Source organism: Eleutherodactylus coqui, chromosome 1 (genome assembly GCF_035609145.1).
Source record: "Eleutherodactylus coqui strain aEleCoq1 chromosome 1, aEleCoq1.hap1, whole genome shotgun sequence".
NCBI classification, from domain to species: Eukaryota; Metazoa; Chordata; class Amphibia; order Anura; family Eleutherodactylidae; genus Eleutherodactylus; species Eleutherodactylus coqui.
In genome coordinates, this window is record NC_089837.1 from 174,176,754 (window position 1) to 174,197,163 (window position 20,410).

At 40.7% G+C, this 20,410-nt stretch overlaps 1 protein-coding gene across 4 annotated transcripts in view; it reads left to right on the forward strand.

Moving 5' to 3' along the window:
• MLIP (muscular LMNA interacting protein) overlaps positions 1-20,410 on the forward strand; it is a 213,292-nt gene that overhangs the window by 166,699 nt on the left and 26,183 nt on the right. For all 4 annotated transcript variants that reach the window (XM_066603905.1, XM_066603915.1, XM_066603920.1 and 1 more), the window contains 2 exons: positions 1,053-1,097; positions 4,623-4,745. In XM_066603905.1, coding sequence (XP_066460002.1) covers positions 1,053-1,097; positions 4,623-4,733 — 156 coding nt within the window. In that variant the 3' untranslated portion in view covers positions 4,734-4,745. The remainder of the gene's footprint in view (positions 1-1,052; positions 1,098-4,622; positions 4,746-20,410) is intronic.

A 20,410-nucleotide genomic window follows, 5' to 3' on the forward strand; every position in this document is an offset into this window, starting at 1 on the left:
GTTGATTTCTGTAGGAAGCAGAGAGCTCTTCCCACTGTAGTAGGAACTTGACCTGCAATACAAGATTGAGCCACTGCAGTGGGAACAGAACTGTCTGCTAACTACAGAAATCAGCTCAATGCCTGACTGCAGCATCTCAGCAAACAATTCTTTGGTGAAGCTCCCTGGCGACAGTACCACACTAGTCTACTATTAATGACCTATTCTGTGGATAGGCAATCAATAGTTTTCAACTGGGCAACCCCTGTAATACCACATATCCTAATGGTCTATATCCCCGATTAATTTTTTTTCTCTATTATTTCACTTAGCTGTTTATAAAATATGTTAATGGGTCACTTTATCTTTAGGTGTAAGGTATGTTATTAAGTACGGTAACATATACAATTTTTGTAATTATAGCATGTGAAAACATTAGACTGTGAGAAAAGATCAGATGTAGGTCTGAAACGCATTGCCTAGCTATACCTTTCTTCTGTCTAGTGTATATTTGAATACACTTTTATTCTGCAGCTATAATGTTTTTTTTAACTTAGACTTTAACAAAATTATTAAGATTTTATTCTAGTGGTGCCATTTTTTTAATTTAAAATTTGAAGCTCTTTTCCTATACTGAGACGCCCATGACCAATGCATGTCGGCTGACCACTACTTTGTTTTCAAAACATAAGCAAATGAGTGATGAAATAATGCCTCCATAGCACGACCTATTGGGAGGTAGCTACCCTATGAGTCAATATCCAACTTTATAATAGGCTTTGCGACCTTACCAAGGGTGTAAGCCAAGCCAGAATATCCATGCACAGACAGCTGTTTCAGGGTTCTTGTCCCTCGTCAGTGCACAGTATGGTTCTGACTGGCTCGGTGATCTCTCCTGTGAGAAGGAATATTATGCCTCCATTTTCCAAACATATCAACACACAGCAATCTTTACTGAACATTGATGCAGTATTGTCTTTTTACCTTGATTGTTAATTTTTATTAGCTTTGTAGAAAAGAAAATAATCAAAGCATTTACGTTACGATTTTTATATTTGTTTCTTAACCCACAGGCCACCCTCCAGTCTCTAATAAATACAACAGCAAACGATCCCCAAGTAAGTACTTATTCTTCATTTCCTGCAACTAAAACTAATAACATGAGATTATTGATATAATCTTATTAGAATACCTAATGCAGAATAAACCACTCAAATACAGGAATATAGTATTATTATTATATAATAATGCAGCAATGGAATACATGACCTTCACTAAGCGTAAATGTGCTCAGCTACATGAACAAAAAGTGGATTTATTATGCTTGCATATTACTTTTTATATTAAGTACAAAGTGATTTTAGCAAGATTTGGAGTTCAAGTTTAGACTTTAAAGGACCCTCCAGAAAAATTATATAGAAGGATCATTAATATACATTGCAAATATCACGACCATTTTCAGTAGCTTTCTTTTGTGTTGAAGAATATATATGTTTTAAATTAGAGGCTGAAGTCCAAAGCAGCTTTCTTGTAGTAATCTCATGCCACCCTTTTATTATTTCCTATTCCTCTATTCGGATTTTCCCTAAATTAACTGGTGATATAGGATTATTGTCAGTTTTGTGCTGCTGGAGTTAGTTGTTCTACAGGGTTCTAGGAGCACACCTTCACAGGTGAGGGATAGTTTATCTGCCTGGGTGGGGTTTGCTCTTGCCAGCCAATCCCCAGGGTCTGAGCTCATATATAAGTACAGGCCTCTTTCAGTGTCTGTTTGGTGTCCAGGGTGAGCAGTCTTGTTTCCTTCGGTGTTGCTTGTGTTCTGTTACCTTTGTGTGTGGCTTGTGTTTTATGTGCAGCTTTCTATGTGACTTGTGTCCTGTTGCCTGGGCGTTCCAGCTTGAAGTGTGAACTGTGTCCGGTGTTGCTGGATCATGTGTCTTGTTAGATTAGGGACCGTGAGACATGAGGACCCTTGATCGCTGGGCTCGCGGCTTAAAGGGGTTGTCCCGCGCCGAAACGTTTTTTTTTCTTTTTCAATAGCCCCCCCGTTCGGCGCGAGACAAACCCGATGCAGGGGTTTAAAAAAAACAAACGGATAGTACTTACCCGAATCCCCGCGCTCCGGTGACTTCTTACTTACCTTGCGAAGATGGCCGCCGGGATCTTCACCCACGGTGGACCGCAGGTCTTCTCCCATGGTGCACCGTGGGCTCTGTGTGTTCCATTGCCGATTCCAGCCTCCTGATTGGCTGGAATCGGCACACGTGACGGGGCGGAGCTACGAGGAGCAGCTCTCCGGCACGAGCGGCCCCATTCAGAAGGGAGAAGACCGGACTGCGCAAGCGCGTCTAATCGGGCGATTAGACGCTGAAATTAGACGGCTCCATGGAGACGGGGACGCCAGCAACGGAACAGGTAAGTGAATAACTTCTGTATGGCTCATAATTAATGCACGATGTACATTACAAAGTGCATTAATATGGCCATACAGAAGTGCTGAACCCCACTTGCTTTCGCGGGACAACCCCTTTAAGTGTCTTGGCCAATTCAAGAATTAATCCCTCGTATTTATATTCAGACATTCCATCTGCTTTAACGTGCGGGGATGTTTGGTGAGTGTGATGGTCATTTTTTCTAGGTTATGGCTGTTCATAAGTCCAGTCCGCAGTATGCAGTTCTATGTCCAGTTGGTGTTACTGTCAACACATCCAGTCTCTGTTCATTTTCGGTCCCTTGGTCCTAACCCATGTCATTGGGTCACATTCATGTGGGCCCAGTGCCTATTTGCCCACACAAACGTAACAATTATTTAGATAATAAATGTTCTCACAAAAAAATGTTAATATGTTACTCATTGGTTGCTATGGTTTTCATATTTTAACCCACATTTCATAAAGGATTTACTGCTAGCAGGTCTCTTTATCAAATTGTAGCTGTATTCAAATGCAGATCATTTCTTGCTTATCTGTACAATCGTATCTTCAGTATCTAGGTATTCTGTGCGGAGCTTCACCGCGCTGCTTCTGTTTTATACATCATAGTTTTCAGCATGGGCTTTGAGTTGAATACAAAAAACCTAGGTGTGAGAACAAACAAAACATAGCTGAATAAAGCTATCCAACTCCAAAAGTGAAAATGCCACAATACTTTTAACCACTGTGAACATCCATAATTGCAAGGAAAAAAATAATAGTACATGTTTGAATGGATAATGGAAAGTTGGTCCTTAACCCCTTCCTGCAACCTGCATTAATATCACATTAAGGGCTTCAGGCATTTGAGGCACTTTGATTAAAGGGGTTTTGTCATTAGAAAAAAAAATTCTAAACTTACCTATTCCTCACTAGGCAGTCTTCTTACCACATCTTATCCTCGCTGATCTTCTCTTGTCTACTGCAGTGTCAACTCATCTCCAGCTGGCCCTATCCTTTCCTTCCTGTGACGCTACGTTTATTCTCGGCAGACTCCTTCCTGCTGGTCAATGTAATCAGTCAAGAAGTGACGTAGCATTCACTGCCTAGCAAGGAATACCAAATCTTGCTGCAATTACACATGCGCGCTGTCTTGCGGTGATAATATATGAACACTCGCAGTGAGACAATGTGAATCCACAGTCTCGGTAATAGCCCGGCACAGGATTTGACATTCCCTGCTAGATAGTGTACGCTACATCACTAGTGACATAGACTACATTGACCTGCATTAAGGAGACGGACGAGAATGGACGATACATACCAGGAAGAAGAGGATCCGACCAGCTGGGGGTAATGTGACCTGGTGGTCTGGAGGAGCCAGGAGAAGATCGGTGAAAAGATGCGGTGAGAAGACTGCCTGACGAAGAATAGGTAAGTATAGAATTTTTTTTTCTAATGACAGAACACCTATAAGGTGGTCATGCAATTACTGCCATTTTGCCCACTTTGGTCACGGGAAAATGGCTAGAATGCACAGCCACACTTCCACAGCAATTGCCAGAATTTGGGAAAAAATGTTGATCTTGGCAGTTAAAGGAATTGCACCAAAATATTAAATTATCCCCTTTCCTGTGGCTAGGATTTACATTTAATAGGAATTTGTCTATAGTCTATATGGCGTGGATTTTTTGCCGTAAGTGGATTTAAAATCTGCATGCATGTCACTTCTTGATGCAGATTGTGTTCTGTTTCCATATGAAATTTTCTGGACGAGGATCTGCCCATTGAAATGGGCTATACCTGTATTCAGATCCACAACCTCATATCAGAATAGCCGCAATATAAATTTGCATCTCAGCAGCAGATTTCTGACGTGCTTTTTATAGGTACGATCCACACAAAAAAAATCTGTTTGATTTTTCCTATTGAACATACCCTCAGCCTTATATGATGTAGAGGGCACGGCTTAGAAGAAAGAGTGTTGCTGAGAGCTGCTTGCAGGGACGAATATGAATAAATAATATGAATGAGAATTGTCAGAGCTGACATGACTATGAAGCGAAATAGAATATCAGATGACTTTTCTATTGCAATTTGTGACAATGGACATTTGAGTCTCATATATATTATAGTGTTCCTTCAGCTCCATAATAAAAGTCCACAAATTACACTGCAGAGCTGTAATATACAGTACTGTAGGTGAACATTTCAGTTTTTTTTCTTTTTCAGGCAACAAGGCCAGGAGTAATAAGACCATTGGCAGCGAAACCAAATCAGGGCAGAAGGTTTTATCCAAACCTGTTCCAGCCATTCTCTATGCCTCCATACGAAAAAGAATAGCCGGGCCTCCAGGTGAGTTTTAATTTGTGTCGATATCGTTCTATAAAAATTCCATAGAAAAACGTGTTTATATAAAAGCAGCAAATATATTTTACAATATATCTAACATTCGGTTAAATTGAAGTCACACAACTTTCTGATTCTGCATAGCCCACCATCTCTCATCAGGAATGGGGGGCACAGTGGGAGTCCCCAAAGGTCAGATTTCAATTGGACAGAAATGTATGGCATATTTATGATAAATGTCTGTTGTATGAAAACGTCTGATTATCTTGCATAAGGTGGAAGTAGTTATCCCTTTAAGGTTATGATTTAAGTCATGAAAATCAAGTTATTAGGTTTACTGTTGTGTCAGTTTAAAGCCTGACTGTGCATTTGATTTTCTTTGACTCTGATGGGTGTGTCAGTTGTTGGTTTATACCTGGGGGCAATTAGGGAGGGTTTTTAGTTCCCTTCTGGCCCAGGTTCTGTGCTGGACAATTTCAGTACAGTCTCCTACTGCTGTGGATAGAGGACATCTCTGGATTTGGTTTCAGTGGTTCTTCCAGCAGCTCCTGCAGATTAGTACAGAGATTTGATGCTGAGATTTATTATTTGAGGTTTTGGTTTACTCTTTTCACTCTTATGGTGGTTCCCCTTTGTAATTTTTCAGGGTTAGTGAGTGGCACAGGCATGAGCGTTGGATGCGTCCTTATCAGGGTGGGCCATCCACTAGTATGTAGGGGTTATCATAGGGAAAGTTTTCCTCCTTGATTGGTGTTTTCCTCATACTTCAGGGGTTGCTGGTAGTATGGTGTTAACACTGCCAAGTGAGATTATTATGGTCTACAGTTATAGCACATTTGAAGTGGACGTGACATTTACATACTGCATGATGTGAATTTCAGCTGGCCATACAAATGAGATGTTGTCCTAAACTACTCCATAAAATGCACAATCAGAGCACCCATGTTAGCATGTTTGTTTCAAAAGAGTAAGGGAGATAAGTAGCTGCAAGAGGTGTCTGCATTTTTCTTGGAGCCTCTATACACATTGTAATCTGACTCCATGGAAATTAATGGGTTTTGTCAACATTTATTCAAAGGGATATTGCAAGCTTTTATGCAGATTGGCTCAAGATCCCCATCAGTCAGCTGATCATCTTGTCCACTGTTTGTGCAGTGGAGATCAACGACAACATTGCTGCTCAGAGCTGGAATTGTCATAACGGCTTCTGTCTCATTGAAATGAATGGGAGCGCTGAGCTTCTATTACACTCCCTGCTCCTCATTAAAGTCAAGACTGGACATCCGGTCTGTAATGAGGAAGCTGGCTAGTACACTTCCTCCTCTGACCAATGATGACGACATCTAGCTCCAAGGCACTGACAGAAGGCCAGATGATCAGCAGATTGATGGGGATCTCGAGTGGCAAACTCCCAATAATCAACTACTTATGAACTATCCAGGGGAAAGGTCGTAAACTGTAAAAGTCCCAAACACCCCTTTAACATCTATTGCCAGTTTAACTCAATGTATAAACTCCAGTCTTAAAATGTACAAAGGAGATGCTTCTATGTAGACATGTATGATCATAGCAGAACAGAAGACATGAGCCATATTTAGTGATTAACAATTGCTGATAGAAATTTTGAGATATTGTAGACTGTAAAGTTCATCTGCATTATATTACTGAGTGATCTTCTTTCTACCTGATAGTGCTTATTTATGTTTCATCAACACTTATCTAGATAAAAAAGCATATACTGTAGGTAAAAAAGTAAACAAACAAAAAAAATTTAAAAGTCACTAAAACATAAATATTGAAACTTATTGTCAAAGACAAAAGATATACATATACACTTACGTAGGTTAGCATAGTCTGAGAGGAGCGCCAACCTACCTCTCCGCATCTCATTTCTGCCATTCTAAGTGGGCACTGACAGCTGGCAACCAGTGAGGGCAAGGAAGACATGAAGAGGTGGGGATAGCGACACTAACACTAAACTGAAAACTATTAGTACTGTCTATTGTTTGACCAATCCTGTTGTCCAAATGACACTTTTTATTGTGCCGGAGAGTGGATCTGTCTCACAGTCTGATAACAGATCTGCTTCAAGTTGACATATTTTATCTGTATTCAGTTATTTCAATTATCATCTTCGCTACCTCCTGATTTTCGTCAACCATCTTTAAAAAGCTGCAGAGCAACTCATCATTCTGATGCGCCAAATTATTTCTAGGTATACTTTTTTAGCATTTGCTTATATGCTAATTTTCCTTTTTATTCTGATTTCTTCCTAAATGACCTTGATTTCTGCAGCCAACCCTTCCTCTGTGCACATCTACCTATTTTCATAGGAATGAATCTCAGGCCATTGATGATTTTCTTTCATGTGCTGTACATATGTAAGAGATTGAAATCACTTTCTGACAAGAACAGTTTTATTACAGAACATCGACATTTTCACTGATTGCATACATCAAAAGGGTATTAAGGTGTCAAAAAATGAAGTTTATTCATTGTGAGTGGGATTATTACAGCATGATTGACAGTTGTGATTTAAGGTCCTGCTGCATAGTACTTTGCAGAGAGAAGCCTGAACATCGTGCTATCAACATCATAAACCAACATACATAGAGCAGTATAGTGCAGGTTGTACTCATGCATTTCGCAGCACAGCAGGGCCGAGGTTCCAGCGTGGGGTCGCCTTTATAGAGGCGATCGCTCTGCTTGTAGGTAGGGCCAAGTCATCTTCCCTGGAGCACAGGGTCAGTTATCCCTAACCCATGTCTTCGGGTCACATTCATGTTGGCCCAGTGCTTTGTTGCCCACACGAATGTAACACGAGCTCAACAGAAAATCTATGTGCTCGTTTTCTACTAGCAACCAATAACAGCATTAGGACCAGCGCTTCAGCTGTTTTTTTCAAGCGATTGGTAGGTATCTCAGCACCTGAACCCCCAGTGATTAAAACTTTTGACATGTCACATTAAAATATTTTTAAAAGCAGTTACATTTTAGCATATATTATTACTAACTGTGCAGTGGGATTTAAGATGTACTTTGATCTAATAAATCGTGAAAATATTGGATGTATTGCATAAAAGTGAATACAACTGCTAGCGGAATCCTAAGCACTGTGAAATAAAGCACTTCTAAAGACTGAATTAATGTTTTGTTAATGGAAATTTACTGTAACCTAAGGGTGACTCAATCCTGTAAAGATTACATTTAGTTACAGTAGGATTTCCATTAAAACATCTCATATATAAATGCTTCAATGTTGTCATATGAGGTTAATGAAACCATTTTCACCTAATCCTATTTTCCTAAGTAACTAAAGAAGATAATGTTTGTGAATAATAATAAGAATAACTCAACAGAAACTAAGTGTAAATAAGATTACAGTCACTTTCTGTATTTAGAAGGATTCGATATCTTGTTCTTGAAGATAATGCTGGTAAATGATAGTCAAATATCTAAATAAGCAGTGTGGAAACACGGGGCCTTTTTACAAGAGAGCAATGTGAGTCATGTTATGAGTGCTGATATGATTATATTGGCACTCATTTCAAAGGTTGTTTAGACAGACTGGTGGGAGACCAATGAGTGCTAATACTATTGTTTACCCCTGGTACACTTTCATCATTGTTGACAACACCTCCCTCGTTTACACAGTGTTAAAATATGTTTTTAAACATATATTGTCTTTATAATTCAATAGTTGTATTCTGTAACTGTGTCATTCTGATCAGCACTGTATTCCTAAAACTATTGTATTTTTAAGAAATGCTCTAGATTCATTGTGACCTTGACATTCTTAGTTCCTGGCGGAGGTGGGGACACCTGTTGAATGTATCTCTTCCCCAGCCATTTAGCTTACTTACATATTGGCAAAACTCCCTGGACAATGTCATTAACAAAAGCTGTCTATAAGAATATACAGGATAGTGCCGCTGTCAGAAATTCTTATGTATTATTTCTAATTCACGAGATAGGTGTTTCTGTAATTATTCTTATACTCCCTATTTCTTGATATTTGTACTAACAATGTATTCATTCCGTTCAGTAATTAACCCTGGTGGCATTAACCTAAGGAGGACATATCTGATGATTTGACAGTTTTATTTAAATGATTACATAGGTCCACAAAGCTGTTTTGGAAATGACAAGTGATGTTTTGCAAATTCCCTTTTTTAAATCTTTCTAATTAACGACTTATTGTTTATTCCTGACCTTTTGATCATGCTAATTACATCTTGCAGATATTAATTACTAGTATGGGAAAATCCAATGTTATGTAAGTTATTGCATTGTCTGCATACATTCAGTAGGTCATTTAGAGTGCATTGAGCTCCACCAATATGTCTGTGCGAGGTCTATGTCTCTCTCTCTATATAGCTTTTGGCTGTATGTAAAATGTTCCAGCAGGGATGACCAATCTTAGTGGGTAATAACTTATCTTCTTTAACACCAACAGTAATTTTTGGCAGTGCATAAAAGTTATGATTTCCTGACAAAGGAGCATTTGCTTGCATTTTGGCTCATCACCAGCATCTTCACACGGAGCAATGATCTGGTGAATGAATGTTCAGATGAATGTTCGATCTTAATCTTTGGCCTGTGCAAAGTAGATTTTTTAGATCCTATAAGCATCATAAACTAAGTTTATGGGCTCATAGAACAGGTGCTGTGGTGTTCAAGAGTGTAAAGGGCAGTTAATGGTCCAGCTTTATGTCACCTGTAATAAAGAAAAACTCTTTTTTGCCCATAGCAATGAATCACAGCACAGCTTTCACTTTATATTCTGCTCTTCAAAACGAAAGCTGCATTGTGATTGTTTACCATGCACAAGAAAGGAAGCTTTTCTTCATGGCAGTTGACATAAATATTTCCCACTATGTTGTTAACCGCGACTTCGTCCATGTGGAATTTGTATTTTTTTATCTAATCTGTATTTTGCCGTATACCGAACTGAAAAAAGTTGAAATAGTGAAAGGAATGTAACTGCAATCTGCTATGTCATCACAGTTCTATATACTGCGTTTTTTGGTGTTGTCATCTCTTGCTAGGATACGTATTTATGGTTTTGTGGCCTGTTTACCCGTGAGCTACCACATACAGTTGCCATGGGAAAAACATGTTTTTTCTAAATGTACACCTGCTACCTTAAGGGTTTGCCCTTATGTCTTACTGATAGTCATCGCAAATGCTATTTTTAGAGGGAATGGCAGCCAGAGGGAATTGAAAAGGCAAATCCATCGGTATTATTGGAATGTGCAACATATTAAAAGATGACGAAAAATGGATAGGAAATACGTGACAATGGTTTCATTGTCACTATCGGGATTCTCGTGCATTATTAGTATGCGCTACAAAAAATAGGACTTGCCTCATCTTTCTTGCACATAGTTTTTCTTCCCTCTTTTTGTTTCAAACTCACGCACAATAACACAGGGTTTCAATAGTAAAAAAAAAAACACTGGTACATGCGCTAATATGTTCCGTAGTGGCAAACATATTAGTGCATGCACCCGTCTATTTAAGCCCTCATAGGAATGTACTTGACTCACAACATACAAGAGACAGGCAGAGTAAGTTAGTGGAGTTTTGTACAGATGTATCAACTGATGTATCAATGTATCAGTTGATCCGTTTGAACTATGATGCTGGAGGAGAATGCTACGGATACCTTGGACTGCCATGACAGCGAACAAGGTAGTGTTAGATCACGTCAAACCGGAAATATCACTAGAGGGCAAAATCAAACAGCGGTTCTTTTTTTGGACACGAGTTTTGCACTAACTCACTGGAAACAGTACTGATGCTTGGCAAGGTCAGTGGAAAGAGAAGATCAGGATGACAAAGAACAAGATGGCTGAATATAATCAAGGCCACCACAAACATGTCAATCGCCAAACTGAAAGACAGGAATATGTGAAGACCATTGATCCAGGGAGTGATCAAGGTCGGATGCGACTAAAGGGATAATCATCATCAACTGACAATGCGATGCAAAGTGGACACAAAAAAAATGAATGTATTGTAGGGTTAACATCATTTGCTGTCGCAAAAATTGCTAGAGAAATGCTTTAAAGGGGTTGTACCAGAATTTCAAGTTATCCCCTATCCACGGGGTATTTCTATCAGCCATGGAGTGCTAATCTCTCATGTGCGGCCGCACACCATTCAGAGTAACAAGAGAGCAGGACATGGGAGTCCCATGCTCAATGCCAGTAGGGGTCTCAGCGTTGAGACCCTCACAGATCAGCAAGTTATGATATAAAAATTGAATGAAATGTATTCCCTCTCCACTATGGTCAGACACCCACCAATCAGACACTTATCCTTTATACTGTGGGATAAGTTAAAATCTTGAGATAGCTAACGACTTTAACATGTATTAGATATTTCGAATTACAATTCTCTTTATTGGTTTAAGTTCAGTGTATGATTACAACATAAGAAAAAATGCTTTGTTGGCACATTTACTATCACAGCATCTGATTAAACATTAGTGCTACTTGGCAGTGAGCAGTGGTTCGGCTGAGGTCATCCTATAATTTCAGCAGGGTACAGAGCACGCTAGCAATACTTTACATGTAACACATGCAGATCTTGCTGCAGATTTGTTTCACATTTCCCACGAATTCACTGTATTTTGACCCAGGCTAAATTGGTAGGAGATCCCACAAAAAGTTTTTTCAGTGGTCTCCCTTTGTTCAAATATTGGGAACCCCTGATTCAGAAGATGAAACAGCAGGCTAGATTAGAGCGCAGAAATCTTGGGGACAGCTGAGTGCCTTAAAGGGGTTGTCCCGAGGCAGCAAGTGGGTCTGTACACTTCTGCATGGCCATAATAATGCACTTTGTAATGTACATTGTGCATTAATTATGAGCCATGCAGAAGTTATAAAAAGTTTTATACTTACCTGCTCCGTTGCTAGCGTCCTCGTCTCCATGGTGCCGACTAATTTTCGCCCTCCGATGGCCAAATTAGCCGCGCTTGCGCAGTCCGGGTCTTCTGCAGTCTTCTATGGGGCTCCGTGTAGCTCCGTGTAGCTCCGCCCCGTCACGTGCCGATTCCAGCCAATCAGGAGGCTGGAATCGGCAATGGACCGCACAGAAGAGCTGCGGTCCACGGAGGAAGAGGCCATCTTCAGCGGTGAGTAGAGAAGTCACCGGAGCGCGGGGATTCAGGTAAGCGCTCCGGTGAGCTTTCTTTACCTCCCTGCATCGGGGTTGTCTCGCGCCGAACGGGGGGGGGGGGTTAAAAAAAAAAAAAACCCGTTTCGGCGCGGGACAACCCCTTTAAATAGAACTGCAGTCATAGGAAAGAGGGTCCTATAGGTCTATTGTGTTACCATGATTGGTTATTGCAGAAACATGTTTATTACATGGGAGTCTCTGAAGAAACTAGATTTTGCAATGTATGGGATCTTTAAGGAAATCACATCATACTCGCATGCCATATGATTTGCATGTGAATGTAATGTGTAATGGAGTGTGTTGTGGATCCACTGTGTCATCCTGCCGAGTGGGATGACCAGGCAGGATAAACAGCTGACACCGAGGAGAAGACAGAGCAAAAACGGAAGCTCGGTATAGGGTAGGAGAATGGGCCTTACACTGAACTCAGGAGGGCTAGATGTCCCTGTCCTGGAGATACCCCTGGGAGTGGAAAGATCCAGGCTGCCTTTCCTGACCCTGGCTCCTAGACTTCCCTACCTACCTAGTGAAGGTGGAATCCTGAAGCAAGTGTATCAATCCGCACTGAATTGCATGGATGGACGTTAGATGGAAGCCAGAGCTAGTCCTATGCAGAGATGACAGATGCAGGAAGATAGCAAAGACAAACAGGACCCAACAGCAGAACAGACAAGGAGCTGGGGACACACAGACACAGAATAAACTAGTAGCAGGGAACTGTAAACAAACAGGATGGCTGCTCCAAGCAGTAAGAACACCAAAGCATTGTGAGAAAGCTCTGGAGGGTTTATATGGAAAGTTGATTGCAAATCTGCACAGACTGGGTGAAAGACACAGGAACCCTGAGACTGCTGGAAGAAAGAGAAGCAGAGCAATGCCTTGGTCTGCTGAACCTAACACAATGCGATTTGTACCATTGAAAACTATTGGAAACACTTGCGATTTTTTCACATATGTGAAAAACAATTGTGAAAATCGCAAGCACATAGTTGCGAGGCAATGCATTTTTTATGTTTAATTTGTTTATTGGATTTTAGAAGCATAAAAGCAAGAACAAATAATAAGATATACAACTACAAACAACTAAATCAATCAGCACATTGAGGTTCAGAGTAATGAGCATACTAAGAAAGGCTTATGGTCCATTTAAATATAGTCCTTTGTTATCCAGTGGGGAAGCCTCTTAGAAAAATAAGAGTATATGGACAGCATCTAGAACATAGATAAGGTTGGGTCTAAGACCACATATTTAATCAGTGAGGCAGAAGTAGTCAAACCCTTATATTGAGAGGACATTTAGAGAAGTTGCCCCTCGCTGTACAAGTATTACTAAACAACATATAACACTAAACTAGAGTTGTGAATTTGAAACAGAGTACAAAAGAGAAAACGAAAGAGGCAAAAGTAAAAGAAGACAGAAGAAGGAAAGAGGGAGTGAGTGAGGGAAGCAAAAAAAAAAAGAAAGCTGTGTTGGGGGAGTTGTGAAGGAGGGTGGATAGGGAAGTGGGGCCCAATCAGCCAATTTGTCCATTCATTCCAGCAAATTTAGGAAATCTGAGGTATCTTGGAAAGAGGACTACATAGCTCATGAACCCATGTTTTTATCTACCAGCTCCTCGATGTACATTAAATAATTCAGTTCTAGAACAAACTCTGCCACCGATGATGGATGAGGGCTCCGCCAATGACGAGGAATTACAGCTCGTGCTGCTGTTAGGAAATCATGCAGCATGCTCTTTTTTACCAAAGCAAAGGAACCTGGAAAGTAGGGCCAGTTGGGGAAACGCAACTACTGAGTTGCATGTAACTTGTTCATATATCTGGAAGACCATGTCCCAAAATAGGTTTGAAGAGCCAAACATGTTAAACAGCTAACACTTGGGTGCAGACCATGTCATTTAAGCCATTAAGAGAGGTGGGGCCCCTTGAAAATGCTCTGTCAGCCCATTGCACCCCCTGCATGAGGCACTCCCGGGGTGAGAATGGTTAGTCATGACTCCCAGGGCTGCCATATATTTATGCCTACCAAACCCTGCTTCCTGTATTTACCAAAAAAATTGCAGACTCTTAAATATTTTAAAAGGATTTTTTTTTCTATTTACTATTAGAGTTGAGCGAACGTACTCTGCCGAGAGAGAGAGAGAGAGACAGAAAAAGAGAGTGAGAGAGAGAGAGAGAGAGAGAGAGAGAGAGAGAGAGAGACAAAAAAAAAAAACTCGGCAACTTGCTGGTCATATACAAAAATGCTCGAGTCTCCCATTGAAGTCAATGGGGTTTGTTACTTGAGTAGATCTCTCGAATTTTACGAAAAGCTCAACTCGAATAACGCGGACCCGAGCATTTGGGTACTTGCTCATCTCTATTTACTATCTAATGGGAAAGTGTCACATATTTTACCATTTAAAAATACCCTTAACGGACAGTATTTCAGGATTTTTCTAGTCATTGTCATTTGAATGTTTTGTCTGATAGTCAGATAAATAATCTTGTGTTCAAGAATGATCTTTCTTTGAATGAATGTTCTCAGAAAAATCTTATTTCTATCGGCTGGAGTCATTAAACATGTATGGCCAGTTTGAAAGACTGATGGCTTATGTGGACTAAAATGCGTATGGCCATGTCTGTGAAAGAATTGTTTACCAGATGATCATTTATTCAATGGTTGTTCAACCATCAACCTATTTTCATCTAATGTGTATGCTCATTCAGCTAACAGCTACAGTATTTTTCCTGATACCCTCATGCACATGAACTCTTGGCTCAGTTGAGTTGCATGTGTTCTTAAAGAGGTTATTCAGGCAGCAGCAGTTGGGATATACCAGGGTCTAAGTGGAAGCAGTGCTCCCATCCCTGTGTAGCGTCCGTAACTGCAAGCACAGTTCTCATTAAAGGGGTTGTCCCGCGCCGAAACGGGTTTGTTTTTTTTTCAACCCCCCCCCCCCCCCCCCCGTTCGGCGCGAGACAACCCCGATGCAGGGGTTAAAAAAGAACACCGGACAGCGCTTACCTGAATCCCCGCGCTCCGGTGACTTCTTACTTACCTACTGAAGATGGCCGCCGGCATCTTCTCCCTCGGTGGACCGCAGGGCTTCTGTGCGGTCCATTGCCGATTCCAGCCTCCTGATTGGCTGGAATCGGCACGTGACGGGGCGGAGCTACAAGGAGCCGCTCTCCGGCACGAGTGGCCCCATTGAGAAAAGGAGAAGACCCGGACTGCGCAAGCGCGTCTAATTTGGCCATTAGACGGCGAAAATTAGACGGCAACCATGGAGACGAGGACGCCAGCAACGGAACAGGTAAGTGAATAACTTTTGATAACTTCTGTATGGCTCATAATTAATGCACAATGTACATTACAAAGTGCATTAATATGGCCATACAGAAGTGTATAGACCCACTTGCTGCCGCGGGACAACCCCTTTAAGCTCAAAATTAACTGTGCTTGTAACTGCAGGCGCAGCACTCATTACTTTCAGCGAGAGCTGCACCTGCAATTACGAGCGTCGGCCACTACACAATCTGATCCCGGTGTATCTCGATAGCTGCTGCCTGGAAAACCCTTTAATAAAGGAAGTTGAGTAGGCTACTGTCAGACCTCTCTGAAGAGCAAAAGGATCTACAGTTCAAATCCAAATGCCCAGTTCTTATCATCCCAACATCTGCCATTGGAAAAGGAGTTGGGAGGGCTAAATACACACTGGATAATCTACTGGAGCTCCAGAAATCAGTGAGTTTGGCTACGTGTAAAACTGGTTGAAGTAGCTAACTAGAAGTATTCATAAATAGACAAGTTAATTTTGTGAAAGTGGTATTCCCATTTTAGGCATTTATGAAATTCAGCTCCTCACCTGATAGAAGAACAGGGTCTACTGTCTCACACTCACTGACTCATGACTGTCACATGCTTCAGAATCCGTGGCGGGCGAGCCGTGCGGACCATCTGCAGTACAGATTGAAAACTGAAAGTACAGGTACGCGTTGCTCCCAGGGCCGGATTACGCTGCAGGATTCCGTATGCAGGCAGCCTTAAATAGAGAGGTGGCTGTATTTTGACACAGCCCTCTCCATTTAATAGTTAGGGCGGCATGGAAAGAGCTGAGTACTCAGGTATTATTATAATTTATGGTTCTGTAAATTACTGCTTTTACAGGAATCAGAATTAGCGTAAAGAACTTACTGATATTATACTGCAAGATATCTGTATTCTGGTCTGCTGAAAGGTGTTTGCGCCCTGCTCATGCTCAGTTACATAATTACTGGCATCTCCCACCTACTCCCCTTTTGATAAATCTTCCCAATGATTAAATTTAAGTAATATTAAGGAAATTATTTAGTACTTTTTCATATTTAAAAAGTATTGCTAGCATGTATTTTAAACATGCATTTCATACAGTATGACATTTTATTGCATTTATGCACAGCATGTGTTAATGCACTTAATTAGCAAACGTAGGCAGTTTGCCTGCTGTGTGAGTGTCTGATAAATGTTTAACATGATTATAGTAAGGCATAAATTTACTGTGGGTCATAGGAGGAAAATATTTAAAGATCAAAGTCAATGCCCTCAGCTGTGTTGTAAAAGGTTGCGCCAATCAATGAATACAGCATTCATACTTGACTCAAAGAATGTAGAAAATATCAATATATTTTAGAAATGTTTAGTAGAATAGTAAATGGTTTCCACCTATCTGTAACATTATGAACTAACTCATAAATATACATATAGAAATGTGTACAAGAGGTAACTATTCTACAGTTAGCAAAGTATTCATGTCGTAAAAATGTTAAGGTGTACAGCAAAATAATATCCCAATCCCTTGTGAGGCAGTTATAGGAATGTAGTGCAGCCAGAAATCTTGTGTATAACCTGCAGATTTTGTTTCTAAAAGTTTTTTTCCTCTTAGTCAAACACAGCCACGATGGTGACAATACTGTGTATGAGGTGGCCTGGAGGATGGACACAACTGCCCATGACTGAGCTACCCTGTTTACATAACTCCCATAGAAGTGAATGGGAGTTATGGAGAAGCATAGCACAGAAGGTTAAGCTGTTTCCATACTATGTTGTTTCCGTAACTTCTATTACCTTCTATGGGAGTCATAGAAACAATATAGTGCAGCACGCTTGTAAGGGGTGGCTAATGATCAATACATAATGTCATTATTGTTTTATCAATTGTTAATGTACTGTTCTTATTAAGTTGATGTAGCTCTGAATCCTTTGGAAGGAGATGCAAGAAAGGTTGAGTTGGTTCTCCAAGATGAACAATAAAGGACCATAGGAGAAATCATCAACTGCCTGGAAACCTTATACGGCAACACAACACCTACTATGGAGTTAATTAAGCAATTATTATAGCCATGGCCAAAAAGAGGAAGAAACTACACAGTAGTTTGCTGTACAGTTGCAGGATTTATGGAGTCAACTCAAGAAGAAAAACAGAGAAAGTTGCACTGCAGATACCAATGTAGATAGATTAGTGTGGGATCAATTCATTTCTGGAATATGCAATCATACATTAAAAATGACATTTTGCTAGAGAGTGTAGAGACAGCAATGGTCCAGTCCTGTTAAACTTAAATCACCTGTGAGTGTGGGCCAAGTAATGGGAACCTATAAAAAAGGATGATGATGGCATTATAAAGATTGCTGGGCAATGCCCAATTGTGCATACTCCTATAAATGCACATTTAACCACTTGTCTCATAGTAGTGACTTCCAAACCTGTGTCTATCACTCAACAATTGTATGAAAAATACTTTTGGGAAGTACCCAACATTGAGCCTTCTGCCAACAACCTGCCCATCAATATAACTGAAATCATATGGTTAAATATTGAAGCACTGGGGTGAAAATTTCCAGATAGTGCTGTAAAAGAGTTGGAAAGATCTGGGGTTCCAATGTTGCTAGATATGGACTTCCTACAAAAATCAGATGGACTATTAAACTGCTAAACTGGGGACCACGTATTGGCAACAATTAAGCACAACCCCAACCATAAAATGGTCACTGCAACAATTACAATTGATCTGTCAATATAACAGACTTTAGCTCAATTGAATGGAAGAGCTAGTCTGATTCATGCCTTACCTAAAAACATGTTGAAGATAACTCAGTGACAAGAAACTACTGTACCATTACAAGATACAAAATGCTCTGGTCATGGTTGAGCCAATACTGATCCATAAAGAGCCAAACACATGGACAATTCGAAGGATTTTTTTTGCAGTCATCAGGGATATGTGTCAGTATGGTTCATAAATTGTGGAGATTAGCACATAATTGGACTAGTCATTGCTGAAGTCTGTACAGTAAAATCACATGAGGTGGAGGATCTTTGTGTATCTGTTGCGGAAAAGACTGCAGAGAAAAAAGCAGATACAGGGGATATCTCTTGGCTATAGAAATTTATGAGGTTAAATGGAGTTGCCCCTCCTCCTGATTTAGAGAGAGTATTCAGAAAACTTCTACAGCGGCAAGTCTTTGTCTGTCATGAGGGAGATTTTGGTTATACAAGAGCAATTGAGCATGAGATTTATACTGGGGATGCACTTCCAGTTAGAGGGAGATATTGACACATTCCACCAGCCCTTTTTCAAAACGTTAAGGAACTAGTACAGAAAAATGATAAAATGGCCAAATTATAAGAGAGAGTAACAATCTATGGGCATCACCCATTGTTTTGGTTAGAACAGTGTTTCGCAACTCTAGTCCTCAAGGCGCCCCAGCAGTTCATGCTTTCAGGATATTCTATAGTAAGAACACATGTGGCAATGTCTGAAGAATTGTCAATAATTACATCACCTTTATAACACTGAGTAAATCCAGAAGACATGACTTGTTGGGGGTCCATGAGGACTGGAATTGGAAAACACTGGGTTAGAAAAAAAGATGGCTCTCTTAGATTTTGTATTGACTATCAATAACTTAGTGCTTGCCCTCAAAGGGATGCTCATTAACTTCGAAGGATAGAAGAATAACTCAATGTTATGTGAAAGGCTAATGTCTTCATTGCTTTAGATTTGGCCAGCGGGTATTGACAAGTACCAGTTAAACAAGAAGATAAAGAGAAAATAGACTTTATCACCCTCATGGGACTATTTGAATTTCTCTGCATACGGTTTGGTTTAAAGAAGGACCCTAGTACCTTTCAGAGACTAATGGAGCATTGTTTGGGTGATTTTAATTTTGGGTGATTTACCTGGATAATGTGATTGTATTTTCCAGTGGACTTGCAGAACACCTCCTCCATTTGGATGCAGTACTAACTTGTATGCAGAAATTCGGACTTTAATTAAAACCTAGCAAATGTCATATTCCTCAAACAGAGATCTATTATCTGGGTTATGTTATCAACACAAAGGTATATCTCCAGAGGCCGAAAAAGTGCTGACTGTAACAGAGAGGCCAGAACCCCAGACAGCCACAGAATTGAGTGCTTTTCTAAGACTTGTCGGGCATTATTGAGGATACATCTATGACCTACTCCTCGCAGAAAAGCTAATTTTCCTTGAGTAGATTAGCAATGAAGTGAAACACAAAAACAGGCATTTAGAGAATTAAGAGCATCTTAGAACTGCACTTATCCTTGCCTTTACAGCCTATAACTTCCATTTCATTTATATATTAATACCAGTTTGAAGAGGCTGGGAGCCATCATTACTCAAAAACAGGCCAGAAATAGTTATTGCCTATGGTAGCCGAACTCTATGACCATCTGAAAGGCATCCAGACGACTACAGTTCTTAGAGAACTCTTGGCAGTAATATGCGCTGTTACAGAATGCTTTGCTGAGTATCTCACTGGGAGTTCGGTTGAAGTTTAAACACATAACCCACAGGCATATTTAAACACAGCCAAATTAGGAGCTTTAGAACAGTGATGGGTGGCACATTTAGCTCAATTTGACTATGTAATCAAATATAAGCAAGGATACACAAACAATAATGCTGATGCCCTATCAATAAATCCCTGTAGTAATCCAATGGGAGAGCCAGACACTGAGCTGGAAGAAGTAGATATTCCCCCATTGCGTGTAATGACAATAGATACTGTGAAAACCCATTGGAGTAATGGCCCTTTTACATGGGACGACTATCATCAAAATAAATAATATCGGGGCGTGGCCTGACGGAGCCGATGGTAGCCGCGTTTTAAGAAGCTCCGCTATCAAGCCCGATCTACAGTGACATAAAGCCTGCCCAGGGTTAAAGAAATCCGCTGTCTACTAATAGGAACATACCTCCAGCTGATGGCGTCCCGCAGGAGGACCGGAGAGTCCGGACCGAAGCGCCTTACGGACTTTTACCCAGCGCGCGGCTCGGAGGAAGGGAAAATGGCGGAACTAGCTCCCACCAGCGCCGGAGAAGAGGAGGCAAAGCAAATGGAGGGACCGCAAGACAAAGCGGAAAGCAGAGGCAGCTTGCTGCTAGCCCCGCTACACTCCGCTCCCACTGACAGTCCCAAACACAACGAGACTGCAGAA